A 27,577-nucleotide genomic window follows, 5' to 3' on the forward strand; every position below is an offset into this window, starting at 1 on the left:
TTGGTCTTGTCATAATTAACTACTGCAAAACTAATATACTAACTATAATGTAAATATACTTTAACTGCTGGATGAAGCCTGGTTTATACTTCTGCGTCAAGTCACCGGCGTAACCCACGGCGCATGCAACCTGCGTAGCTGTGCATTTATACTTCTGCGCACTGTTTATTTATACTTCTGTCGAGTTTTTTCGCTGGTGCTTTGACTTTTCCGAACACTTCCTGAATGTACAAGTGGCTCAAACTCGCTCATTTTGAGGCAGGAACCAGCGGACGTGCAATAACTTTAACTATGAGGTAAACACAAAACAAAACTTTCCATCCGAAGCTCCTTTACGGGACTCCACACTTGTAAACAATCGCTCCATTGGGCTAGCGCGGCTCTCGGTCCCGCCCAGATTTGTCAGCGCTACCAAGCCGACCATTCACAGAGCTTGCGCTACGTGTCGTTTCGACGTGTAGTTAAATTTTTTGAGAGGTGCACATCAGCTACGGCTACGCCGTAGGGCTATGCGTCAACTTGTATGCTGCGTCATAGCATACGCATGCGCTTGACGCAGAAGTATAAATCAGCCTTGAGACTGTATGTTTTAAGGTTGGGTAGATAGACGCGATCCTCCGCCCCTCCTTCGTCGCAGCAGAAACCTGCTCCTGAAAAATACACACTCAAGCCCCATTTACAATACGTCTTAGTTTTAAAATGGCATTTGAGAACAAAAAACAATCCACATCCACACACTGGCATTTCATCTACCATTTCTATAAAGCCCTCTTTCCACACTATACCACTGAAAACGCACATCACGTGAGCACACACACTCTGTCATGCACTGCAGCATCTGAGCTCCAGCAGTCAGCCCAGAAAGCAGTGCACGTTGGACAGTTTATCAAGGATGTACAGCTGAATCACGTCTCACTATAATTGTTAAAGGTGATATTTATTAATCTTGTCTCCATCTAACAACTCTTCAGTCTTTTGAGTCTTTCAGGTAATGTGTCACAGCATCAGTAGACTGCTTCAATCTCTCGCTTTCACACTTGTACTTAGTAATTTTAGTGAAAACCTCAGATACTGTTGGTGGGTTCCTTTTGGTTGTGCGTCTTTTCACCAACTAAGTTTGTTGAAGCTATAGTAAAGACACAGATCACTCTGCCTATTCATGCCAGAGTCCCATGGAAAAAAAGTTATTGCCAGGCAGTGTTGGGCAGTAGCGTCGCTCCAAGTAGTGATGCTACTAGCTTAAATACATTTCTCAGTAGCGTGACGGTAGCGTCACTACTTTCTAAATCAAATAGCTTTTCAGTAGCGAAGCTATTTTATTAGTCAAGTAGCGCAGTGGCGTCCACACAAGCTACATTTACAAATCGCGGATCAATAAGTGACGGCACCGACATTCACAGAGCTGTTAGGCCAATATCTAGCCGATGAAAGTAAATCCATATGAATGAGAGAATGTTGATTTCTTCTTCTTCGACAACAAGTTTTGTGCGTTACTGAGAGAGAGGAATTATTTCTGAAGCAGGATTCCTCGTGACCAGGGCCGGCGCATTCATAGAGGCGACCTAGGCGGCCGCCTGGGGCGGCAGTATAGAGAGGGCGACGTCCGCAACACCCCCCTACCACCTGCGTCCTCAGTTATGTCCATGACACCTCCCTCACCACCCGCGTCCTCAGATATATTCGCGCATTGGCGACAGAATAGAGAGGGCAGCGTCAGCAACACCTCCCTCTCTCCCTCAGCACCCGCGCGTCCTCAGTTATATCCGCGCATAGGGTGGCAGAATAGAGGTCCGCGACACCCGCGCGTCCTCAGTTATTTCCTTGCATAGGGCGGCAGAATAGAGAGAGCAACGTCGGCGACACCTCCCTCCCTCAGAACCCGCGCGTCCTCAGTTATATCCGCGCATAGGGCGGCAGAATAAAGGTCCGCGACACCTCACTTCATTTTCATAACCGGTCACTTTCGTTTTCACATTGGGGTTGAGGGCGGCGTGATCGTCCTCTGCCTAGAGCGGCAGTTCAGCTTGCTCCGGCCCTGCTCGTGACCATACCTCGAGAAGTACGTTAAGATGCAACAACTTAATTTTATGATGCTGTGCTCAAAAACAGAAAATACTTATATATATATATATATATATATATATATATATATATATATATATATATATATATATGTATATATGTATATGTATATATATACACACACACACACCATACTGCTTATTCCAAAAAATTTCCCTTTACTATTAATTACTATAGTATTTTAAATGGGCAACACCTGGTTTTATTGGATTTTTTATTTTATTTTATTTTTTAGATGTTATATACCATAATGTTTGTTTAGTACAGCATATTATTTACAGTAAATAACTGAACTGAACTATTCTGCCTCATATGTTACATTGGCAGTTTTATTGATCACTAAAATAATTGACTTGGGATTTAAGTTGCTTCAATTAAAAAAATGAAAATTGTAAAATTAGCTTAGATGTAGCTAAGCTACTTTTGCCATGTAGCTTTTAGCTTAGCTCACTACATTTTTCAAGTAGCTTGCCCAACACTGTTGACAGGTGGTAATCTGTGTAACTTTATTCAACAGTTTTCCTCAGTGTCAGTATATTCTGCATGTTCCCGAGAAGGGGCTCCATACAATTGCAATGTGAACTCTTTTAGAAGATCAACCCAAAGAAACTTCTTTTATTTCAAGGTGTCAATCGGTACCTCTGTGTAAATGTTCTGGCTTCAAATATGACACTCTTACATTTCTAGTGTTTGTGATTTATTTCTCTTGGGGGGTTTTTGGCCACCAGTCGGGCACAGAGGCTAGTACAGTCACCGTCTCGTCACCAGATGATTTGAGCTGGAGTGTTTCTTTGGCGTGAGCCAGGCGTACGAGGCTCAGTCCCAGCTTGTCCACTCCTGTCCTGTATTTACCTGCTGGTTTTCCTCCCTCTGTCTGAAGAGCTGACCCCTGGTTGAGCTTCTCGGCTGGAGCAGATAAGCTGACAGGCATCAGACGCTTTCTTATCACGCCGGTGTGGTGAGTTCTGGCCGTCAGCTCCTGCCCGATGTAGCAGCCCTTGCTGAAGCTGATTCCCTGCATGTAGACCAGATTGGCTTCCAGTGGAAGAGCCTCACCTGGGGGAAGATCTCCGACTCCTTCAGGCAGTCCTGTGAAAATGAAATGAAATACAGCACTGGTTGTACAAGCTAGACCTGAGAAGTAAGCCCAGTCTACATAAATAATAATAATGTACAAGCAATACCAATCTCATAGCGATGCCTGTGGTATTCTTCAGTGTTGCCCAGTCGACAAGCAGACACAATGTCCAGTGGATTGTCCTGAGCGCTGGTGATCATTCTCCAGCCCATGAGCTCAGTTCTTGGGTCTTTCTCCAAAACCAGCACTTTATCAGTAGTGGTAACATCAGGCCTTCCCAGGACAGCTTCTTTACTGTGAGGTAGCAGAGCCCAGAGCGAGAGACTCGGACATACGCTGAGGTTCACTTTGCGACGTATCTTGTAGACTTTCAGAAGCTGCATAACAGAGTCCTGCACTGTGCTGTCACACTCCAGAAGTACACCGTTGAGTCCATCTGGGTTTCCTTTTAAACTGAAGAACAAAGTAAGTTTCGTTAATGCGTACAGGGAGAACATAAAAAACAAGATCTTTTTTTGGGGGGTCTAAAATAAAGTAATAATATTTGACCTTTAAAAATGTTTTTTTTTTTTATTATTAAAAAAAGTTGGCATTTCTGTGTGGAGTTTGCATGTTCTCCCTGTGTTGGTGTGAGTTTCCTCCAGGTGCTCCGGTTCCCCACACAAGTCCAAACACATGCGCCATAGATGAATTAAGCTAAATGATCTGTAGTGTATGTGTGTGAATGAGAGTGTATGGGTGTTTCCCAGTGATGGGTTGCAGCTGGAAGGGCATCTGCTGCGTAAAACATATGCTGGATAAGTTGGCGGTTCATTCCGCTGTGGCAAACTCAGATTAATAAAGGGACTAAGCCGAAAAGAAAATTAATGAACTGTTTCTCGGAGGGCCAATTGGACGGTGGTGGTTAAAGTCAAAGTAAAAGCAATAAATAGATCAAATAAAATATTATGTATAATTATAAAATATGTCAATGTTTTAAATTTTAGTAATGGAATGAATGTTTTCTATGCTACTAATGCTACTAAGAATGCCAATGGCCAATTACACACAGTTTCAGGGATGTTATCCTCATAATGTGGTGTTCCCTTTAAAACTAAAAGAAACTGGCATAGTGACAACCATAGCAATATAGATGGAGATTAACAGACATTGCAACATTTAGAATCATCCATTTAGTTATGAAATATATCTGCTTTTGCAATTATTTACATAAAACACTGATAGTTTATTAATAATAATTCTATCTGGACAAAAATGTATCACGATTAATCGCATTCAAAATAAAAGTTTAATTTAATAATAATTTAAGTGTATGTATGCTGTTTATATATTTATTATGTATATATAAATACACACATATATGAGAAAAGTTTTATTTATATTATTTAGATATAAAATACATCTGAATATGATACAATTTGTACATAAATTTAAATATTCATGTAAAAAAACGTAATAAAATTGTGCAGCTTTGTTTCTATTTATGTGTGTGTATATGTGTGTTATATATATATATATATATATATATATATATATATATATATATATATATATATATATATATATATATTGTGTGTGTGCAAATAAAATTAAGAATAAAATACTTAGTTAACATTTCTAGTTAGAAAACTATATATTTTGGCAAACACAAAACTTAACACCTTTACAGATTATTACCAAATTACCAAAAACATGAGAAGTATAAATTTTTCAAACTTTTTTCTATCAACAATGCAATTTTTTTACCCAGAGTGACTTATTTATAGAAAGTTTTTGGCAAAAATAGGCGCAGTTCTTATTTTTCATGTTGCGGAACTAAACTGTGCAGAGCTGCGGCCCTCCAGGAACTAGATTTGACACCTGTGTACTAGTCTAATACACACCATGGCTTTATGTGGATGAACAATTCTGTCATATTCATTATTTGTAAGCCACTGGACATATCAGCATAATATTATACATAAATAACACTGACTTTAGTGATATAAAATAGAACTGTACAAAAGCAGCTTCATATCTATTCACGTCAATACAAAACTATCAATGTGTGACAGTGAGATAATGCTGAATCAGGTCACGCCCACATTTTACGAACCCAATTTACTAAACTCCAGCACTTCTAAAAGCACGTCAATATTACATATAGTGTTTAATCCCAACATTTTAAGCTAATTAAATGTTAATAGTGTTAGTTAGTTAGTGTGTTAATTTTACCTGTAAAGGATGATGTCGTACAGTGTCCTGCCTTGAACATTGAGCACGTGAGCGTACATGGCATTCAGTGAATCCTCTCCCAGAAGATTCATGTCATTGGTGATTATTCCTTGAAGAAATGAGCTCGTGTCTTGTCCAGATACATTGAGGACAGTCCTGTGTGGTAATCTGTAACAGCTAAAGTGTGCTGTACTGCTGGCAGCTCGAGTTTGAGAGTGTGTTTTAATCCGAGTCCTGCTTGTACATAGAAAATAGTGCGCCTGAAGTCCGCCTGACCGCACCACAATCTCCCTCAAAGCACCACCAAACAAAATCATCCTTTGCATTATGTTGTTTTCTGAATGCAGCAACAGCAAGTCAACCTTCCAACCTTAAACCTTCCATTTTCATTCCCATACTGCACTGCGTTTTGTGTACGAAACAAATACTATGGCGGAGGCTTATCTTATAAATATTCATAGCGTAACGTTAGCTGCGTCCGCCCTCACTTTGAGGCGTCAAACTAATCCCGTGTTTTATCATAATTTTAATAGTACTTCGTTGTGATATTCGCCCAGTTTGTATGGAGATATAAATAAACAGATTTGTGTAGCTATATATATATTATTTGAAATCTTATTTAACACTTTTGTGAGACGAATTATAAGTGTGCGGAGGAATATGAATATTCATGAGTTCACTGAATATCGTTAAACGTCAAACAACTGTTCACTAAAGGTAAGCTATGTTATAGCGTCGAGTAAAAGTTAATTGTAGCCTGTAATATTACGATTAAAATTGTAAACATGCTCAGCATTTCATAGATTATATTTGATTTTTAGTGATTACAGCTATTTTTATTCCTGTTAAATGTATCTTCAATACACTTTTGTGTTCTGTGGCGACGAACTCCTTCGTGAAAGTAGATTTATTTCGGTAAATAAGCCAGATCTAGACATTCTTTAATTACATAAACAGATTTGTACAGTGCTGTTGGTGTCCTCCTGCTAAATGGCTAGATACAAAGCTGTATTACTTATTCTTTGTTACTTCATTACTTCATGGATGGGTACACTAAGATGGAAAAGGTCTTGTGCAAATGAGAAGTGAGAAAAAATGTCAAATTGAACTATATATTACAATTGGAATAAAGACAAGTAAACAGCCATTATGTAAACCAGGGGTGGCCAAATTGTTCTTATAAAGGGCCAAAAACCAAATAACTGAGGGCTGTGTGCCAACATTAAATATACCAAACTGTATTACATTAAATTTGCCATGTGTAATTTCTTCATTTATTTGCTAATGTTTAAAAATAACTAGACGTTGCTTTAAATCATATTAAATTATGATGCAGTATCATTTTTAACATTTTATACTGAACTTATTGTAAAAACATAAACAATCCCATTTATAATATAATGGAGATCAATGCTGAATACACTAGTCGAGCTGCTCCTGCCTTTGCCTTGATTTGCTTACTGATGTCTTGTGCATTGTCATCTGCCAAGTGCAGTATTTGCATTTAAAAGTCTGATTCATTTATAAACATTTAGTTTTAGCTGGCTTTTTGTAGCTCCTCAATTAAACAGAACAAAAGGTTAGCCTACGTTAAATTCGAAATGGCGATCTGTGTAAAAGGCATTCGCCCTATTAAACTCCATATCATTCTCCCTCCCTTTATAGGCCAAACCAAAGGTTACCAAGGGCCAACTTTGTTTGTTTTCCTTTCAAAAACTGCCATGCTAGCGTTTCATGGTTTTATTTTGATTTGGCAGGTCGACAAGAAGTGTCGAAAAAAAGAAGGATGAAAAAAAAATGACAGGAGGAGAAATTTACGATGCATCCAAACTCACATGGTGAGGTTCTTTTTCAAATCTAAAAAGGGAGAAAGGAAGTGTAAATCGAAAGTGTTGTGGAAATAAATTCAGACACATTGGATGACTAACAGGATATTAATCAGTATACGTTTCTTTATATATTTATTAATTACATGGGTTTTCTGGGAGAAATAACAAAATAGGAGGGTGGCGGGAGATGGGTGTGAAATACTGGAGACTCCTGGGAAAACTAAGAGTGTTGTCAGGTATATATAATAGCCCTTTAATAGTTAAGAAATAGTTTGCTCTGATCTGTATCTTAAATAATATCTCTAATTAAATAATAACATTTGACCAGCTCTATAATAGTTCATACTATTAACAATGCATGTTTGTATCAAAAATATTAATTTAGCGATTTGAAACCAGCAAATCTAGAGCAGCAACAGACAGTGTTCACTAAACATGTTTCCAATAAAAAAGGCATTTGTACTGTAGGTGTCCATGAAACTAGATGCATAGTTTGTATTTTATTATACACTTGCTCACACATGAAAGTTAAAAAGTAAAACAAAAATACATGTGTAGTCTTTCATGGTCGTCCATTAATAGTGCAGGTATGCAAACATGTCATCGTTTATTTAATATCAGAAATGTCATTGAAAACCACTCAATATCCCTTAAAACAAAAACAAAAGCTTGATTAAGTCAAAGTCAAGTCAAAGTCAGCTTTATTGTCAATTCAACCACATGTTCAGGACATATAGAGAAACGAAATTACGTTACTCTCAGACCCTAGGTGCCTAACATATAATGTTAATACAAAAAGTAGAGTTTTTAAGAAGGAATTTACAATAAACACAATTATACATAAAATAATATAAATATATACCTGCAATTTAGTCTATATTAATTATTAGATATTGAATTAAATATGTAACTTTGGTTCACTGAGGCATATTACCGAACATAACTGAAAAAACTGACCCCCCCCAATCGTCCGCACCACCCTACATATACAGTTGAAGTCAGAATTATTAGCCCCCCTTTGAATTTCTTTTCTTTAAGTATTGCCCAAATGATGTTTAACAGTGCAAGGGAATTTTCACAGTATGTCTGATAATATTTTTTCTTCTGGAGAAAGTCTTATTTGTTTGATTTCGGCTAGAATTAAAGCAGTTTTTAATTTTTTAAACACCATTTTAAGGACGATATTATTAGCCCCCTTAAGCTATATATTTTTGTTGATAGCCTACTGAACAATCCATCATTATACAATAACTTACCTAATTACCCTAACCTGCCTAGTTCACCTATTACCCTAGTTTAGCTTTTAAATGCCACTTTAAGCTGTATAGAAGTGTCATGAAAAATATCTAGTCAAATATTATTTACTGTCATCATGACAAAGATAAAATAAAACAGTTATTAAGCCGCCTTTTCACTGCACACGACAAGCGACAGACCGGAAGTCATTCATTTCCAATGGAGAGCAGTCCGGGAGCTGCGTGGAGTTCCGATCATCTCCGTATGCGGAAAATTCGCAGCTCAATTCGGATCCGTTGAAATATTTCAAACTTCTGCGACTAGACCGTATGCGACCTGCTGACCGGATATGATGTATTCCAGTTTTGTCCAAGCAGATCCATGTGCGCGAGATGAGAAATGGGAGTTTATTTGGTTATTTTTTTAATCTAAAAACTCTATATTAAAAAAATAAACTTTTCTGTTCATAAATGTAAGTAAGAAAGTAATAAAAATATATGTTTTAATGTTGTCCCCACATTCCCTCCAATATGTTAGCGGTCTATGAGTTTTTAGTATTCATTCATTCGTTAAACCATGTAAACGCACAGAGAATAAAGGCTCTTGCTTTTGCACTCCTTTATTTCGGACACCGTGTGAATCAGTTTCTCCCCCACGGTGCACGACAACACTGAAAATACTGTGCGGCTGCCACAAGGGAGCGTATTCCGACAGTCGTGTTCAAATGTCATGTGCAGTGGAAAGGCGGCTTTAGAAATGAGTTATTAAAACTATTATTCTTAGAAATGTTTTGAAAAAAAATATTCTATGTTAAACAGAATATATATATAATATATGTGTGTGTGTGTGTGTGTTTATATATGTTTTTTGTCACAGTCTCTGATAACTCAGAAGTAGTTGTTGTTAAAAAAGTGCAAGCAGTCATGATTTTCTGAATGGTATTTCAGAGGAAATTCCACTAGTTCCAAAGTTCTACCCTGAGCTCAGCAGTTTATTTGGAAATGTGGCAACCCTAAGGGTAAAATCGTTAAAACTGAAGGAAGTAAGCAAAACATTGGCAGATGTAAAGTCTATATCCTTCAAAAACAAAAGGGGTTTTGTTTTTGCTCACTGCCTATGGAAAATGTCTTGCTTTATCTTTGTTCAGAGCAAAACAAAAACTATTATACATTTGGATCATGATGGTGTGATCAAGACTAAAGTTTAAATATCACATAATTATATCGGGCATATTTGGAACAGAAAAATACGTAAAAATCTTATAATTTATAATATATATAATTTGTAATATGTATAGATAAGGTTTTTCTCCATCATCCTTCATATTAAATCAATAGGTTTTTACCCAGGAGTCTTTTAATCAATTAAAACCGAATAAAATGTAGTTTAAAGAGCCCCTATTATTGCGTTTTTGAAAATTACCGCCCATGCAGTGTGTAACACAGCCAGGGGCGCCGCTAGAGGGGGTAAAGTTAGGACGATTCTAAGGGCCCATACATTTAGGGGGGCCCCAGAGACATTATCAAGGGCCCGCTCCAATCCAAACCCCCCCACGGCTCTTCACTTTCATCTGTGATCTCTCCGCCCGCTCTTCACTTTCATCAGCAACTCCACAGCCAGCGGCTGATAGTGAACCATGTTTGAAAGGTCAAAGCAGTGGCGCAGTAGGTAGTGCTGTCGCCTCACAGCAAGAAGGTCGCTGGTTCGAACCTCAGCTCAGTTGGCGTTTCTGTGTGAAGTTTGCATGTTCTCCCTGCGTTCGTGTGGTTTTCCTCCGGGTGCTCCGGTTTCCTCCACAGTCCAAAGACATGCTACAGGTAAATTGGTTAGGCTAAATTGTCCATAGTGTATGTATGAGTGTATAAGTGTGACAGGCCGGCCGGAAGGTGTAAAAAATGTTGTTATCTTATGGACAAGTCTTAAATGGAGAACTTGTTCCAAAAAGAGCCGACCCCGCAACCATGCGGGACAAAGGCCGAAGATGAAGAGTGAACCGTGTTTAAAACTATAGATTCTTTTAGTCGACTCAGAGTCAGATAAATGATTCATCCTTTGTCTAATCCTGATTTCTGGAATTGTTCTTCCCCAGACTAGAACCCGGTCATCGTGGTTAATTCCTCTTTGCTTCTCAATTCCGCCGACGAGCTAACTGGTAAAATTGGTTGCGGCGGGAAAGCCCCACAGTAAAGTGGTCAGCCGGTAAGCACCAAAAGGAACAGAGTCATACCGCCACATATAGCGCTCACTTAAAAAATGAAATGCAGCCATACGTACCTCCATAATTTGCGACCTCCAGAAACGTCCACAGGACTTCGTTTTCAAAATGAGCCTGGGTTGGAATTGTGTCATTGTTATTACATTGTTATTATAGGGTTCAGAATAGTATATATGCTGGTGTTTAACCTCATTGCTTTATTGCATTCTTGCACTGGGCTCTCACATACTTTGTTCTACTTTATGACCATGGTGGGCATTCTCTCTGTCTCATGCTGAACGCATTCGATCAATCACAACAGAATAGGTCATCGGTAGGCCCACACGGAATTTGCGCGCGCAGATTTTCAGCAGATTTTTAGCCCATCATTAATTCTGTTTATTTACTTGAGTAAATGTGTGTAAATCTATATTTATTCCGTTTTTAAATTAAGTACGGTAATATTATTGGCTAATATGAAAATGTTCATCTAATTTATGTACAATGCAGTTTGTACAGTGATATTTTCTGTCTTTTAGTAGACATATTATATGACAGACTTGCTTTGTTTACCAAATAAACTGAATCTAATTGGATTTGCATTTTAAACATTAAATAAAAGTAAAAAAATATATATATTTTTTTAACATATTAAGGTTTTAGTTATGATACTCCCAAAATAGTTTGGCAGAAATCTGCAGATTCTTACCAAAATTCTCTGCAGAAATAGCAAAAAATATCTGCAGATTCCGTCTGGCCCTGGTCATCGGACCAATTAGTGCTGATTAGCATCACGCAAAGGAGGGGTTTGGGAACAAATAAATCACTGAACAAATCATATGGGAGTCGTTTGGGATAATTAGGTAAAAATAAATGCATATTATAAGACAATGAACATGTTTTTTGAGCTTGCATGCATATCAGCCTTTTGTTGGACACCCCCAAAACCAAAATATGGCCTTTTATAATGTATAATAGGGGCTCTTTAATGACTTGGTATTTTATCTAGTTCAAGTAAAGGTCAGAATTTATTAGTATTATTAATATTACGGTTGCTTTCACATGAACAGACATCCCAGTTGGGAAAAGTAATTTCCGGGGGATACAGAGTTGATAGTGGGTGTTTGAAGAGCGGGGGTGGGGGATGGGGTGCATTGAGTGAGCGACGTATTTTGGTAGGGGGGCGTGTGCGCGCGAGACGTACCCAAAGAGCGGTGGGAGTTGTGTGTGCGAAGTGACATAACATTGCCTGAAGAGCGGTGGGGGTGAGTTGCGCGCGACGTACCTGAAGAGCTACGAGGGATGCGGTGGAGAGAGGGCTGTTCAACATATTTAAAGACCGTGCAGGAAGCGCGCGATTTCCGGGAGATTATGATTCATATCGGGCATCCGGGAGTGTCTATGCATTTGAGGAATACTCCCGCAACTTCCGGGAGACCTGGGATGTCTGCATGAATGACATTTTAACATAAAACTGTTCATCTCAACAGCTTGTTTTAAACGTTAAATCAAGAGTTTGAATGCAAAAACTTCAAAGTGCCACCAGAAATCTTCTTCTAAAATGGGATCACTGCAAAAAAAAAATGCTTTTCTTGCTTAGATTTTTTTGTCTTGTTTCTAGTGCAAATTTCTCACAATTCTTAAATCAAGAAGAATTTTCTAGACAAGCAAAATATATTGTCTTGTTTTAAAGGGCACATAAATTTTAAATATATATATATATATATATATATATATATATATATATATATATATATATATATATATATATATATATATATATATATATATATATATTTTTTTTTTTTTTTTTTTAAAGGTTACCCCTTTTTTCATATTTATTATAAGTCTTTTGTGTCCCCAGAATGTGTCTGTTAAGTTTCAGCTCAAAACACCCATCAGAGTATTTATTATAGCTGTTTAAAGTGTCTGTATTATAGCCGGGAAAAGGTTGTTATTGTTTTTTTGCACTGGGCCTTTAAGGCTAGTCATCCCTGCCCACCGTTCCCACGTGCCTGTCAGCAACATGCCTCAATCGCCGCCCTCGGCTGCCTCAGGAAGCAGATCTCACGTAACGTTTGTGAGAATTACTACAGTATTTGATGCATTTTTTGGGGAGTTGCAACAATGAGTTCACACACACACACACACACATACATAGCGTAGACAGTCAGACACATACATACATAGCGCACACACACACACAGAAAGACAGTGAGAGAGACACGCGGTTGTGCTGATGAAGTGAATGACTGTACTTCATTACACACGTGCTCTGTTTTAAAACATGTTAAACTTGTAAAACTCACTCTTGATCACGTCTGATGATGATTGATGATTCTAGCAAACTGAACAGACCTTTTATTCCCAGTTGCTTTGCACTCGTCCTGTCTTGTCGATATGACTATATGCATTACTATGGAGACATGTTAATGCGCGCAGCTGTCAATCAATATTGGTGGGCGGGGGACCGCACTCATACTTAAAGTTGCGGTCGATCTGAAAACCGCTACAGTTGGTCCACCGTTTTTATGTTGTTAAATTTGAAAAAAAAGGACTGGGTGTGTTTATTTCACCCCAATAAGACAGTATATACACTATACTTACACACATGTCTGTCCAAACAGCTTGATTTTTTCACCATAGGTGCCCTTTAAAAAATAACATGCCCACATTAAGTGAGTTTTTCCTTAAAACAAGCTAAATAATCTGCCAATAGGGTAAGCAAAATAATCTTATGTCAAAAGGAAAAACAAGATTATTTTGCTTACTCCATTGGCAGATTATTTTTGCTTTGGCATATTATTCCTGAAAACAAGACAATATGTTTTGCTTGTCTAGAAAGTTCTTCTTGATTTAAGAATTGTGAGATATTTAGACTGGAAACAAGACAAAAAAAAATCTAAGTAAGAAAAGCAGTGTATTTTTTTCTGAGGCTTCTGTGTATAGGTTGAGTAATTTCACATTTATGCCAAATAATGTTCTTTGCATTGCCTTTAAAGTGAAATAACTCCACCTAAAGAAAAAAATGAAAAAGAAAAAGAAAGAAAAACTAATTTAGGAACATATCAGAAGGCACTTTTAATTTTTTTTGCATCTAAACTCTTCAAATATAGCATTAATCAATAGTTTAACAGCATCTTAGTTTAGTTTCAGTCGCGCTCACAGTTTAAGTGTCACATCTGTGATTTACAAAGATGCTAGTCATGCCAGAAAAACAATAACTTCTGCTTTTAATATGTGTGTGTGTGAGAGTGTGTGTGAGAGAGAGTCATTTCTTCCTTTCCTGCTCCTCCCAATGCTCAGTCAAGCAAATTTCCTTTCTTATTGTTGATGTAGGCATACCCTAAAACAGTTTTTATAAACTGCAGGACTACCTCCTCTGATTCATTGTGTTAGTATCAAAATGCTGGATGCATTCTTTCCATGCTTAGAGAACAACTGTTTGTTCTGTTTCCCGGACACAGGTCTTGTCCTAAAGAATGACTTGAGAGGATTTCCAGGCAAGTGTCGCACTAATCTACTGAAAAAAAAAGTGCTGTCTTTGAGGAAAATCTCTGAAGCCAGATCTGAATAGCAAATCTGTGAATAACAAACATTTGAATTCAAGCCATGGATGTTTTAAACCCGGAGGACGTCAGCTTGTATGAGGACTATTACAATTCTGATGGACTTGAGGAGTTTGGACTGTGCAAGAAGACGCACGTTAAGGAGTTCAGCTATTTGTTTCTACCTACGTTCTACTCTGTTACCTGTGCGCTGGGGATTATCGCTAATTTAACCCTTGTGGTGTTGCTGGTCAAATATAAGACTCTGAGGATGGTTTTACCTCTTCAGATGGTCATATCGGACATCCTGTTCACACTGAGCCTTTCTTTCTGGGCGGTCTACGCCGGCAGCGAGTGGATCTTCGGCGATCACAGCTGTAAAGCGATCACGTTCGTTTACATGGTTAGTTTGTACAGCAGCAATCTTTTTGTCGCCAGTCTGAGCTTGCAGAGATTTTTGGACGACGCACGCGTTGATTCCACCCTCAGGATCTTCAGAAGTTCAAAGAGGAACGGCGTTTTGTGTGCCATCGTGTGGCTTTTCTCAATTTTGGCTGCGGCTGTTCATGTCAGCTTTGTGGAGTTGCAAAAATTCCACGAGAAGATCGTTTGCACTTATCATTTCAATGATGGGTTCGGTTGGAAAGTCTACACGAGGTTTCAGATGACCCTGCTTGGGTTCGTCATACCGTTTCTCGTGCTTGTTTTCTGTTGGATACGATATTGCAGTGTTGTTGTGGGAAGAAGCAGATTCCAGAGGTTTCGACTGGAAACCGGATTCACCGTGATGTTTTTTCTCCTCTGGTTCCCCTACAGCGTTGTCATTTTCCTGCATGCCTTGCAAGACCTTCACTTTTTTTACGCTTGCACCACTAACATACAGTTTGACTTCGCCATTCAGGTGACCGAGTCCATTGCCTTCACGCATGTGCTCGTAAACCCCCTGTTGTACATGTTTCTAAACAAAAAAGTCTGGAAACGGTTAAGAAATGCGTTTAAGACTCCGAGGGAGTATCTGCTGGAGGAATCCAGCAGTTCATCAAATGGGTCGGGTCAGGGTGATGATATCGAGCTGAAGTCGGTCCAACGATGTCAAGCCCATGATGTGAACTTTTGTGCTGAACGACCGAATAATTTACTACCTGAGCTGAAATGAAAGCTTTGTGTTCTTTGGTTTTTAGCACATTATTAAACATAATAGTTTCAATAACTAATTTTAATTAGCCATGATGACATATTATACCAGTTATTTTGCAAGATACTAGTATTGAGTTTAAAGTGCGATTTAAATGCATAGCTAGGTTAATTAGGTTAACTAGTTGTTGGATAATAGTGGTTTGTTCCATAGTCAATCAGAAAAAAAATATCTTAAGAATTAACCTTTACCTTTGTGTGCTGTTGGGTTGTTTCATCCACTTTGGGGTGATTTTGAGTCGTAATTTGGCCGTAACTTTATCTGTGTTTCAGCAAATGATTTTTGGTAACAAATCTGATTTTTATACATATTTTAGGAAAATGCTTTGAAATTAAAAAAAAAATAAAAATTCAGGTTGGATGGCTGTTTTTGTCCCAAATTATTTTTGCAATCAAAATATGTTGTTATAATCGAAGTCAATGGGCAAAAACAGCCACAAACATAACGAACCTGATTTCACCAAGTGAGACATCTTCCTGGATTAACATCTATGTTGATCCTGGAACAACATTCCAATCAGCCAATCAGAATGAAGGGATATGTTTACAGTTTATGGGCCCTATCATTCCCAAACTTTTCAGCCCGCGACCCCCAAAATGACAATGCCAGTGACTCATGACCCCCAATATCCTCTGAGGTAGTTATAATCACAGTGGTTATAAATGCCATGGCGCACGCACACTATATACCCCAGTCTATTCTTCGTAAAAAATAAAATGTAATGTATGTCAGTGCTGTAAATGTGCCAGAAAGTTTAACCTGGTGGTATAAAATCAATGTGCTGCATCTGACTCTATGGCTGTGTCTTTAATGTAATGTAATTACCTCAGGAGCCGCAGTACAATAGAATTAGTAACTATAAGCTACTATAGTAACTATATAGTATATAGTAACTATAAACAACTATTTGTTCCCTTCAGTAGTGTATGGATAAAATATGATAATTCTTATGGTTTAATAAAAACACTGCATTAAAATAAAAAAAAAATAGAATAGTTTTATTGTACTTAAAATATCCCAAATATTTTGAAGACTGTTTAATTACGGAGAAATTAGCTATTTTAACTAGTGAGATGGAGTTTGTGCTGTGTGATGCCACACACCCTCGATTTCTGGTTTGGTTTTTATAGAAAACAAGGAAAAGCCAGGCATTATGTTTTATTGGACTGCACAGAGCAGCGTTATAACAGACTCCTAAACTGTTCAGTCTAATAAAACAGCTCCGTTCTCCTCCACATGATCACGAGCTGAATAACAGGAAGTGGTGGAGTGTGGCATAATAAAAGTGCTCGTCTCTTACCAGCAATTACTTTACAGTTTTCCTCGTTCTGCTTTCAGTCTTACTCATTCTACTATGATAATAAGCGTTAAATACTTTAATCATCCTTTAACATGAGTTCTGCTGGAGTCCTGTAGGATGTAGTGGAGACTATAACTTCCATGATTCCACACACACAAGTCATCAAACTACTCTTTTGTTTGTTGTGAATATGTGCACCCTCTAGTGGGGAAAATGACATACTGCGCCTTTAAGCAGATAGTCCGCACTCTAATAATAATTAATTGGCAATGTAATTTATAGTCAAACAATATGTAAAAGGGACCATCAGAGTAAATTGATACAGTCTTAGAACACAGTTTTTAATTTTATTAATATTTTAGATTATAAAAAATGTAGCGCTACAACACTGAATAATTAATTCACTGCTATGTTGAATATTAGCACCATTATCGGAATTACTTAAATTATTATAAATTCAAATAATGTACACTTTTGTATGAGCACTCATTCTTTTATATTTGATGTATAGTCTATGTTGTTTAATATTTTTTAGAAATGTATCTTCTACTCTGGATGACGATGATGATTGTTTTATTCACATTTTGACAAAGATCAACACTTTATTTGCATTTAACTTGCTTTTATAATTGATATAAAGTAGATTTAGTTCATTTGATTTGATGCCGATACTAGTTGTTTTGTCTTTGTATTTTTAGTTTAATAATTATCTTAACAATGGTACTTTGCTGCTCACTATTTATTTGTCCATTTTATAGTGCTTAACGTGTTTTAAAAAAATATATTAAGGTTGGTTGTTTTTTTTTTTAAATCAAACAGTAGCTAATTATTAGCAATAGCAATTAAATCAATAAAAGGTGCTGTATGTACGTTTTTGACTCGTCTAAAGCATATAAATACCATAATGTGTGTGCAAATATTGCAGAAACATGCTAAGTGAACATTCTTGTTTATCTGAAAAACAATGCTGTAGTCATTGTCCTGTTATTCAGCTGCTAGAAATAGAAGCCGTTTCAATATAAATTTCAGGTGTTAGTTAGGACAAAATCTCCTTTTAATATGGAAAATATTACTTCCATAGTGTGCCATTGTTTTTATGTAGAACACGGTTTAAATCAGCCTTTGTTGGTTTTGTCAATCTGGTAACCTGCCCTTGCGTGTGTTTTGAACTAGGACTGCAATACCTAGTTTAACCACTGGGTGTCAAACTTACATTCATTTTCTCATTTTCTTGTCGGCTTAGTTCTTTTATTTATCTGGGGGTCGCCACAGTGGAATGAACCGGCAACTTATCCAGCACGTTTTTACACAGCGGATGCCCTTCCAGCTGCAACCCATCTCTGGGAAACATCCACACACACTCATTCACACTTATACACTACGGACAATTAAGCCTACCAAACTCACCTGTACCGTATGTCTTTGGACTCTGGGGGAAACCGGAGCACCCGGAGGAAACCCGCGTGAACGCAGAGAGAACATGCAAACTCCACAGAAATTTTATTACTCTACGTACTACATGATGTGTTCAGCAATGTTCACAAAGTAAATGACATCAGTGTAGTGATTTCGAGATATGCTGAACCGCTTCCACTTTTTCTCCAACACTCTTATCATGAAGATAACGGAAGCCTTGACCCTTCACATTATTCTGGATTAAAAACTACTCTGCAAAAACTTAGATGCACAATTAGGCAACACTTTATTTATTTATTACGTTTGTTTTTTTAAGATTTTTTTTTAAATGAGGTGAGAACGTTTTGATATACTGTATGTATGCAGATATGTGAATGTATTGTTTATATAGAAAGGTTGCATGCTCTTCATATTACTTAATGACAAAATATTGTTCACAATTGTTAACGGTTGTGAGATGTAATTGCACTGTTTCATACACAGCAAATAGAAAATGCATTTTGGATATTGTGTATACCTTATGAAGGCTGCTAATGTACTTTTGTGAAATTATGCCTGTTGTAATTATGTTAAAAATATATTATTCACCACACTTCTGTGTGTAATATATTCAATGATTTAATGTTAAATATTTTACTTTAAAAGTCAGAGGAGTGAGGTTTTACCTGTACAGCGATCACTAGCTGGCCTCCATTATTTATATATATATATATATATATATATATATATATATATATATATATATATATATATATATATATATAACAGAGACCAGTTAGTGAGTGCTGTGCATAAATATATATATATATATATATATATATATATATATATATATATATATATATATATATATATATATATATATACACACACACACAACAGTTCTGTCTGGATCTCGAATCTGATTGGCTGATAGCCGTGATATATTTAAGTAATATCAGCACCCGTAAATCCTCTTTACCCTTTGTGTATTGCTCCGCATACATACAGCAAGCAACAAGCAGACACTACAGTTTGACAAATATTACTGCTGTTACACAACAAAATATACTTTTAAAGCTTTTTTAATCGAGATTGTAGTTGTTTAAATTGCAACTATGCAGTTTATTTGTAAAAATAGTGCCTAGTTTAAATTATTAACAATTTCTGAGAGCTCATCGGTAAAAGTTGACGTTTTCTATCCACAAGATGTCGACAGAACCGCATAATAAGCCCTTACGATTAGAAGATATAACAGTCTGATTTCTAACTATAGCAGATCAAATCAAAATTAAACTGGTAAGCACACCTGCCAACACTTCCTTTTTTCATGAGAGTATCCCGTATTTCAGACCAGTCTCCCGCAAACATCCCTTTTTTTTTCTGCCTTAAAAAAACTCCCGTAATTTCACTCACCCCCCTCTTTGGTACAGTCTGTAAAGTAAACACCCCCGGGTTGCCAACTTTGGTACAGTACCCGATCAGAGACAAAACGCGCTGCATCCTGTTCTCAACCTCACCCCCGAACACCCTCTCCCCCCAGTCTCCTGGGTTTTCAGAGACATGTTGGCAGGTAAGATGATCTCTCTCTTTTGTATGTTGTAGAGCTGTATTTATACCAATTTACTCACATAACAGGAATGTGTGTTGTGTTGGCAGATTGAAATAAGCAAAGTCTGCACGTGTTTAGCGTTTTCCTTATCGCAAACACAACAGCAGTCTGGTAACGTTAGTGGATTCATTGTAATTTATGGGTTAATTATTGTGAAATCCCGAGAGAACAGAGAAATACAGTAGATTGTAAGAAGATATCTCTGTAGATGGATGGCTTTTCATGTCACGTTCAGCCTTATAATCGTAAAGTGTAAGAAAAATCACACTGCGGCCTCGTGCCAACGCATGCCTCCCACTAGTGCTGATATACTCCCATATCGCAATGCTACTCGTGTAATATTCCTCATATATATATATATATATATATATATATATATATATATATATATATATATATATGTACTTTAATTCAATACCAAATAAATTAATTTACAAAAGCTTATAATAATAATATTATTATAATACTACGAGTAATTGTAATATATATATATATATATATATATATATATACAGGGTTCAATGCTAAGGATTTTTTTACTGGCCCAATCAGACCAGTGGTTCAGATTTTTACTTGCCCTGCCATTTTTTACTGGCCCCACCAAAAAAAAGTTAATAGTTATTTCTTAGCCACAAATAAAAAATAAAAAAAACTTGTCAAAATGTTTGTAAATCTAGAATTTAAGTATTTAAAAATGAATGTATAAATAATGTATGTATGAATGTAATAAATGTATAATAATCAAGTGTTTTGAAACAAAAGATGGCTAAAGACCTGCCAAACTGACGACAACCTGTACAAAACATCACTTAATTTTTTTGTTGTGATATACCCTTGTAAATGTCTGCTTCCAAGACGTTAGAAACAAATGTTTTTCTTTAGCATATTTATTTGATGTTACTGCCATGTTGCTGTATCTTCGCTGTACTGGTTGATATGGAAAAAAATTGCGTGCTCACAACATCCAATCTGATTAGAAGAACCGAGAAGGTATTATTTGAAGGCTTGAAAACACAAACTTTCTCAATTCTAATACTGTATTTGTATTGACAAATAGTCAAAGGCAAATGAAACTTGAGTGACAAGACAGCAGTGTCCCGATTGGGCCAGTAACGATCCTGTCTACTGTCCCAAGCAACTCACATGCTGGCTCCGGGCCATCGGGCAGTCCTTATTGTTGAGCAATGATATATATATATATATATATATATATATATATATATATATATATATATATATATATATATATATATATATATATATATATATATATATATATATATATATATATATACATACTTTAATTCAATACCAAATAAATTAATTTACAAAAGCTTATAATAATAATATTATTATAATACTACTACTAATTGTAATATATATATATACACACACACACACACACTTTTTTCAATTATTATTTTTTATATTTTACAATGGAAGGTCAAGTTCAGTCGTTGTCTGTTGTTTAAAGGTCATGTCTCCCAAGGCAACAACCTAACAAAAAAAAGCTATCTATAATGCAAAGTTCAAGGCCTATTTAAATGATGTCTCGATTATCTCTTGACCCTTTATCTGCAGTTGAAATGATCTTAATGAGCTAGTTCTAGAATCTAAATAGGGAACATCATAGTAAATTCCTTTAAGTAAACGCTGATTTTAAACAAGACATTACCACTCAATCCTGTCATGCACAATACTGATTATCTCTCTCCCACTTTCAGAAATTAGTTTCCATTCAAACACACTTGACAACAATATATGCTAATATACTATTGGCTAACTATCAGACTCCTAGTTTAAGACTCCTTTACAGCCTCATACCTTCTTTCCAGGAAGAGGAATTTCTAAAGTTGTTGTGTTGAGGGTATTGGCAGTTCACAAGCAAGGGCTTTCTGTGTCAAATGTGTTTGTGAATCTCTTCAGGTCTGAGAAATTTGAAAGAATCCGCCACCTTGTCCAGTATATCAATCTAATGTTTTACAAATATATATTGACATTGACAAGCCAATACACGCCTCCCACCAGTGCTGATATACAGCCATATTGCACTCCTAAGAGTGTGATATTGCATTTAGTCTCACACACACACACACACACACACACACACACTGCTATGAGCCAATCAGATTCGAGAACGAGACAGAACTGTTGTATAAATTATATTGTCACTGAAGAAAGACAAAAACACTTTAAAGTCGTAAAGTCTTTATTTATAAATTCTATATATTTATGAACTGGCATTTGCACATGTTTTGTATAAACATATATATAGACATGCATATTGTGCTGATATATTTTTAAAAGAAACATGATTATGCACAAAACCGCTGCTATGTAAGTTGTTTGACATCTGTACTCACATAGATAAACAAAGTAAACACAAGCTCCTGGAACATTCAGTTGCAAAAACATTCACAGTATTTTAGGAGACAGTGATTAAACAACCTTTTCCCAAGCAATCTCACACTGTAAATGCAGGAAATGCGAAAGCATGTCAGTTTTAAAACCTAAACCAAAAACATCATGCTGTCTTTTGAGCATTGTGAAAGTCTTAATATTAGATCACAGAAACACACAAAAAAAGAGGAAACAGTGTTTTTAAATTCTAGGTCTGTATCTGAACTGGATGTCTCGATCTGGCTGCATGGAGCCAAAACCCCATCGTCTGATATCAATACCTGGAATCTGTTCATTTGGATTTGTCAGCTCAAAGTCAAAGTAGGACAGCATGAGAAAGACAAACTGCTTCAGCTCATTTGTGGCAAAGAATCTTCCCGGGCACATTGTGGTTCCAGCTCCCCAGGGCATGCTGTAATACTTGAGCTTCTTTCCACCCTTGTAGAAATCAGTCTTTCTGCTTCCATCTGCATTGAGAAACCGGTCATACTTGAAGGTGAGGGGATCCGGGTGAACTTCGGGATCTACATGAACCACATAGGGGAAAACTGCAACTCTGTCACCCTCACGGATCTTGTACTCTTGTCCGTTTGCCATAATAATGGTCATATCCTGCATAACAGCTCTGGTAAGGATAGGGGCGGCTGTCAAACGGAGAGTCTCTTCCACTGCACTGTCTAGGATGGGAGTTTTCAGGAGCATATCCCTGCTCAGGTCTATCAGTGGGCCTCCTGGTTTCACCTCCTGCCCTGCTTCTTTGAGAATCTCCTCAACCTCCTTCCTAACAGCGCTCATAGCCTCGGGGTGCTTCATCAGATACAAGAGCAGCCAGAATGCAGAAGGACCCGTGTTTCCCTGAGACGCCCACAGAAGCAGAAACATGTATCTGTCCTGCATGAACTCCTGCATGCCGTGCTCGGCTCTGACCTGCTGCTGATCTGAAACCCAGCCGCTGATGTTGTCTCTGGCTCTCATCTTCTGCACTGACAGTGTGCTCCAGAAGAGCCTTTTCAAACGCTCTGCCTCCATCTTCTCGCTGGGGCCCAGCACTCCATACGCCAGATTAGGAAACAGCTGGTCATATTTTCGGAATTCCCAAAAAAGATCATTTGATTCCTGTCTGTCGATTTCTTTGGCTTTTTCTACAGACTCTTTTCCTGTGCCTTTGGGGGACTCATTACCAAACAGTGACAGATAACCTGCTCGAAAAACAATGTTGTAGCTGTACGCAAAAAGTCCAGATTCCTGCCACACTTTGCCATTCCCAGACCCAACGCTGTGGAGCATCAGATTCTGAAGGTTGTACATCATGGCTTGAGTCATGACCACCAGACCGTCTCCCATCAGATGTTTGGTGCTCGACGCTTGGAGAACTTTGTGTTCGCTTTGTATTGAATGATAGCCAAACACTCTTTGCACCAGTTGCTCGGCAAACTTTGTGAAGTCCAGCTTTGCTCTTGCCTCTTTGACCACAGCGCCGAAAGACAGCGGATCTGTGATGAAGGTGAAGTAAAAGCCTCCGAGCTGCACTGTAAAGATATCTCCATGTTTTGCTTTCATCCGGTTCAGGAATTTTGCTGTATCCTTCCTGAATTCCAGCACATGGCCAAGCCAGGGAATGGGACCCTTTTCCAATGGAGGTTCTCCGGTTCGTCTGCGGCGAAAAGATCCCAGAAGGTAAAGAGCACCTATGACTGAGATTAATAGAGCAAGCAGGATTTGTACAAGGGCCATGTTTGTCTTCTGACTTTCATGCGTCTCCTTTCTGCTCAGTCTTTCTGCTCAGTCTTTCACCTCTTTTTCTTATCTGCTGTTTTTATGCCCCTCCTCTTGCATTAATTCATGGACTTTAGGACTTTAGCTTAATACCACCCAGATTCTTTTCCACATGCAAGACTGCTATTGCATTTTTTTGTAAATACTACAGTGTTTTTGAGCAATGCTATAGTGAAGCACCGGGATTCATCTGCTGAAATGTTATTGTGAGTCAGCTAAGAAACTGAGGCTGCAATTCACACAGGGTCACCAAAATGGGATAATAGAAAAATGGAAAAATGTTGCCTGCTCTGATGAGTCTTGATTTCTGCTGCAACATTCAGATGGTCGGGTCAGAATTTGGCATCAACAACATGAAAGCATGGATCCATCCTGCCTTTTCAGGTTCAGGTTGGTGGTGGTGGTGGAATTGTGTGAGGGGTGTTTTCTTGGCACACTTAAGGCCCATTAGTACTAATTGAGCATCGTGTCAACGCCACAGCCTACCTGAGTATTGCTGCTAATCATCTCCATCCCTTTATGACCACAGTGTACCCATCTTCTGATGGCTACTTCCAGCAGGATAACGCACCATGTCATAAAGCGTGAATCATCTCAGACTGGTTTTTTAAACATGACAATGAGTTCACTGTACTCAAATGGCCTCCACAGTCATCAGAACTCAACCCAATAGAGCACCTTTGGGATGTGGTGGAACAGGAGATTCACATCATGGATGTGCAGCCGACAAATTTGCAGCAGCTGCGTTATGCTATCATATCAATATGGACCAAAATCTCTAAGAAATATTTTCAGTACCTTGTTGATCTTATGCCCTGAAGGATTAAGGCATTAAGGCAAAAGCATGTCCAACCCAGTACTAGTAAGGTGTACTTAATAAAGAGTCCAGTGTAATACACTTTACTATAGTATGACTCAAAAATACAATGGTATTTACTAGGGTGCTAGTTTTTGTACTATATTTTGCAACACACACATACATACATAAACACACACACACACACACACACATATATATATATATATATATATATATATATATATATATATATATATATATATATATATATATATATATATATATAGTGTGTAGTTTCTACCTTAGACTTAGCAGATAATGTTATGATGTAGAAGGGAAAGGATCAAGGTTAGTCTTATCACTGAGATAAGAGAGAGCATGTTGCAGTAGTTAGACATAACCTTGACTGTGCAATAAAGGTTTACGTTGATTCATTGCCTATTGCCAAATGCCTTTCAAGCAAACTAAACAAAATCAGTACAGTTTACATTAACCATTTCAAACGAGCTCAGCTACGTTATGCTGCAACACAAGCTCACTGGGTTCACATGTTTCAGCTTACACATTTCTGTAACCACAAAAAAACATACTTAAAGGCTTCTAGGTATACGACAAGGCAGTATGAATATGAATATGTTCTTATTGGTTATTTATCTTCATATAGGCGACTTTTCTGGCATGGCAAGTTGCCTCGGTAGCTCACTTTGTAGGGTGCTGATGCAGAGCGCTCGGGTTAACAGAACAGATAAATACAAGGTAAAACTATGTGGCTGCAGTCCGAAAATCTCACATTTGCTTTAAAATAAAACTATTGGTTGGAAAAGGGAAAGGTTAAGTCAGTGGTTCAATACGTGATCTATACAACTCATAAATGTGTACAAGAAGGAAATTTATCTGAAACATACCTTAACTAACGTATTACAGATATCAAAAAACAATTAAGGGATAGAATAGAAAAAAACAAGGACCTAGGAGGAGTATTTCATCTTTAAATCCAAAGTATTCGTTTGCTATGTAATAAGGGTGTCACGATCCTCCAAATCCTCGATTCGATTACATTTTCGATTCTAAAGGCACGATTCGATTCGATTTTCGATTATGAATAATTAATTAATTAATGACCAATTAATTATTTCTAGCCTACCGTTTAAACTACCTGCCCTGCATGGTCTTTGTTTTACCCATAAACAAATCATACAGTAAATGAATAAAGGCAAGATACACACATAATTACCACCTGTCAATCACTTTTTCTGCGGGACTCGTGAATAGGCAGTGATCTGTGTCGGTATAATGGCGTCGGTAAAAAAGACGCACAACCAACAGGAACCAGCCAACAGTATCTGAGGTGTTCGCTAAAATGACTAAGCACAAGTGAGTGAAAGATTGAAGCAGTCCTCTGACTGCCTGGACCTGCTGTCTCGAGCGCATGGCTGTGTGTGCGTCTGTGTCTGTGTGGTCACGTGATGTGCATTTTCAGATGTAGAGAGGAAGGAGAGCTGCTCAGAAATGCTACACGCCACTGTGGATGTCAAATAGTTGTCGTTCTAAAATGTTATTAAAAACAAAGACAGTGTAAACAGGGCCTGAGTGTGTACTTTTCGTGAGTGGATTTGCAACGGAGGCGGGCGGTGGATCGCGATGCCGGTGTTGTCTATCGGACGAACTGTACGTAATACGTACATAGCAGAGCTTGCAAAACTGTGTTTTTTTTTTGTCGACAACACGAACGTTGTCAACATAACTCACTGGAAATCCAAAATGCTTACACACCGCCGACTTCATTGAAAGAGGAGAGGGTTTAAGTTCTGTCGACGGGTCTCCTGCTTCTGCAGTTTAACAAGCACTTCAACAAGCATGTTTTTTCCCGCTTGGCAAGCCAAGCTGACGTGACATGGGGGCGTGGCAGCATCGATGATTCTATTTTTTGATTCGATAATCGAAATTGAGCATAAATTTCGATCGATTTCGATTAAAAATCAAAATCGTGACACCCCTACTATGTAATTTATGCTAGGATATGCCTACAGTGCATGTAATTTAGTCATCATCCCAATATGAGCATACTGTGTACATCAAGTCATGTTTTTATAACCATGCAAGCAAATCTCACACGTGAAGCTGTAATCACACTGCACTTTTCGGCCCACTGATCTCCATTCATATGCATATGAATGCTGCAAATCGGAAGCGCAAGCTCAAGGTACAAGTTTTGTATGTCATGTCATTTCAGAATTCGTGTCACATGACTATGTGAGATCAAGAGAAAATCAAAAGAAAGGTCAAATACAGGGCTTTCGTTAAATCTTTTGTTTTAATCGTGTCCCATCATCTTGATTAATCCTGTCCATTTTTGCTGCGGCATCTGACAGAATTGTGCAAGCTCAAACTCAAGTGTGATGAAGCGTCAAGCGTGAGTGATGAACAAGTCAATGCAAAGACAGGAATAGACATCCTGTGGTGCATTTCGCACAATTGGAGTTTTGGAAATTGCTCGAGTTGGAAAATCTGAACTTCAGCGGACATATGCGCCATGCTAACTAATCAAGATCTTTCTCTTGTAGGGGTGAAATAATGACGTAGCGCCTGTTGTTGGTGTCCTGAGGGGAAATCCTCTTGCTGACACCAGACAACAGCTCATCAAACTGAGCTCGGCTTAGTCTGAAGCGCCGCTAATAGCTTCCGTCATCCAGGTACAGTTTCTGGAGGAGTTGATGAGTACACCTCTGAAAGGATCTAGTGGACTCAGACACAGTGCCTCATGAATTAACACTGTTTTCAGCCTTCCTAAAGCACATAAACACAGCTACTCTCTCAATAAAATCCATGTTAGCAACGAAGCTACAATCACCGGGCAGACATGATGCGGATCTATAGAGTCAATCTAGGGCTATATATAATTGCAAAATGAAAGTTTTG

At 37.8% G+C, this 27,577-nt stretch overlaps 4 protein-coding genes across 11 annotated transcripts in view; 2 read left to right on the plus strand and 2 right to left on the minus strand.

The window, feature by feature from the left end:
* Positions 1 to 2,287: 2,287 nt before the first annotated feature.
* iba57 (iron-sulfur cluster assembly factor IBA57) lies at positions 2,288 to 5,797 on the minus strand. The gene is made up of 3 exons (NM_001076635.2): positions 5,375 to 5,797; positions 3,267 to 3,613; positions 2,288 to 3,171 (listed from the first exon to the last, which is right to left on the minus strand). The coding sequence occupies exons 1-3, from the start codon at positions 5,698 to 5,700 to the stop codon at positions 2,780 to 2,782; spliced, it is 1,065 nt and encodes a 354-aa protein (NP_001070103.2). The 5' UTR covers positions 5,701 to 5,797; the 3' UTR covers positions 2,288 to 2,779.
* Positions 5,704 to 18,684, plus strand: LOC101887081 (atypical chemokine receptor 2). Of its 3 annotated transcripts, XM_087240361.1 has the most exons (3): positions 5,704 to 6,091; positions 7,132 to 7,212; positions 14,101 to 18,684. In XM_087240361.1, the coding sequence occupies exon 3, from the start codon at positions 14,246 to 14,248 to the stop codon at positions 15,335 to 15,337; it is 1,092 nt and encodes a 363-aa protein (XP_087096487.1). In that variant the 5' UTR covers positions 5,704 to 6,091; positions 7,132 to 7,212; positions 14,101 to 14,245; the 3' UTR covers positions 15,338 to 18,684. The 3 variants fall into 3 exon arrangements, with proteins under 3 accessions (XP_087096487.1, XP_087096488.1, XP_087096486.1); XM_087240362.1 differs by lacking the exon at positions 7,132 to 7,212 and having other exon boundaries at positions 5,776 to 6,091; XM_087240360.1 differs by lacking the exons at positions 5,704 to 6,091; positions 7,132 to 7,212 and adding an exon at positions 10,714 to 10,988 and having other exon boundaries at positions 13,569 to 18,684.
* The window catches only part of cyp8b1.2 (cytochrome P450 family 8 subfamily B member 1, tandem duplicate 2), a 34,744-nt gene continuing 13,011 nt past the window's right edge, over positions 5,845 to 27,577 (plus strand). Inside the window, exons 1-3 of one of the 6 annotated variants that reach the window (XM_087238412.1) lie at positions 5,887 to 6,091; positions 7,132 to 7,212; positions 19,505 to 19,644. Coding sequence is in view for 1 of the 6 variants with exons in the window: in XM_087238408.1 (XP_087094534.1) it covers positions 7,194 to 7,212 (19 nt within the window). In the remaining 5 variants the exon portion in view is untranslated. Of the gene's footprint in view, positions 6,092 to 7,131; positions 7,213 to 19,504; positions 19,645 to 27,577 lie in introns of those variants that run through there. The other 5 variants (XM_087238413.1, XM_087238409.1, XM_087238408.1 and 2 more) reach the window with 5 other exon arrangements.
* On the minus strand, positions 21,875 to 23,849 carry cyp8b1.1 (cytochrome P450 family 8 subfamily B member 1, tandem duplicate 1). The gene is given in 1 exon segment (NM_001003736.1): positions 21,875 to 23,849. A coding segment is annotated over 1 exon segment (1,533 nt). The 5' UTR covers positions 23,818 to 23,849; the 3' UTR covers positions 21,875 to 22,284.

This window comes from Danio rerio, chromosome 2 (genome assembly GCF_052040795.2).
Source record: "Danio rerio strain M-AB ecotype USA chromosome 2, GRCz13ab, whole genome shotgun sequence".
Taxonomy (NCBI): Eukaryota; Metazoa; Chordata; class Actinopteri; order Cypriniformes; family Danionidae; genus Danio; species Danio rerio.

Coding starts and splice junctions, on each gene's coding strand:
- LOC101887081 (XM_087240361.1), top strand. CDS start 14,246: ATGGATGTTTTAAACCCGGAGGACGTCAGCTTGTATGAGGACTATTAC.
- iba57 (NM_001076635.2), bottom strand. CDS start 5,700: ATGCAAAGGATGATTTTGTTTGGTGGTGCTTTGAGGGAGATTGTGGTG. Junction 3,614..5,374: donor TACGACATCATCCTTTACAG/GTAAAATTAACA, acceptor TTTGTTCTTCAG/TTTAAAAGGAAACCCAGATG. Junction 3,172..3,266: donor CAGGCATCGCTATGAGATTG/GTATTGCTTGTA, acceptor TCATTTTCACAG/GACTGCCTGAAGGAGTCGGA.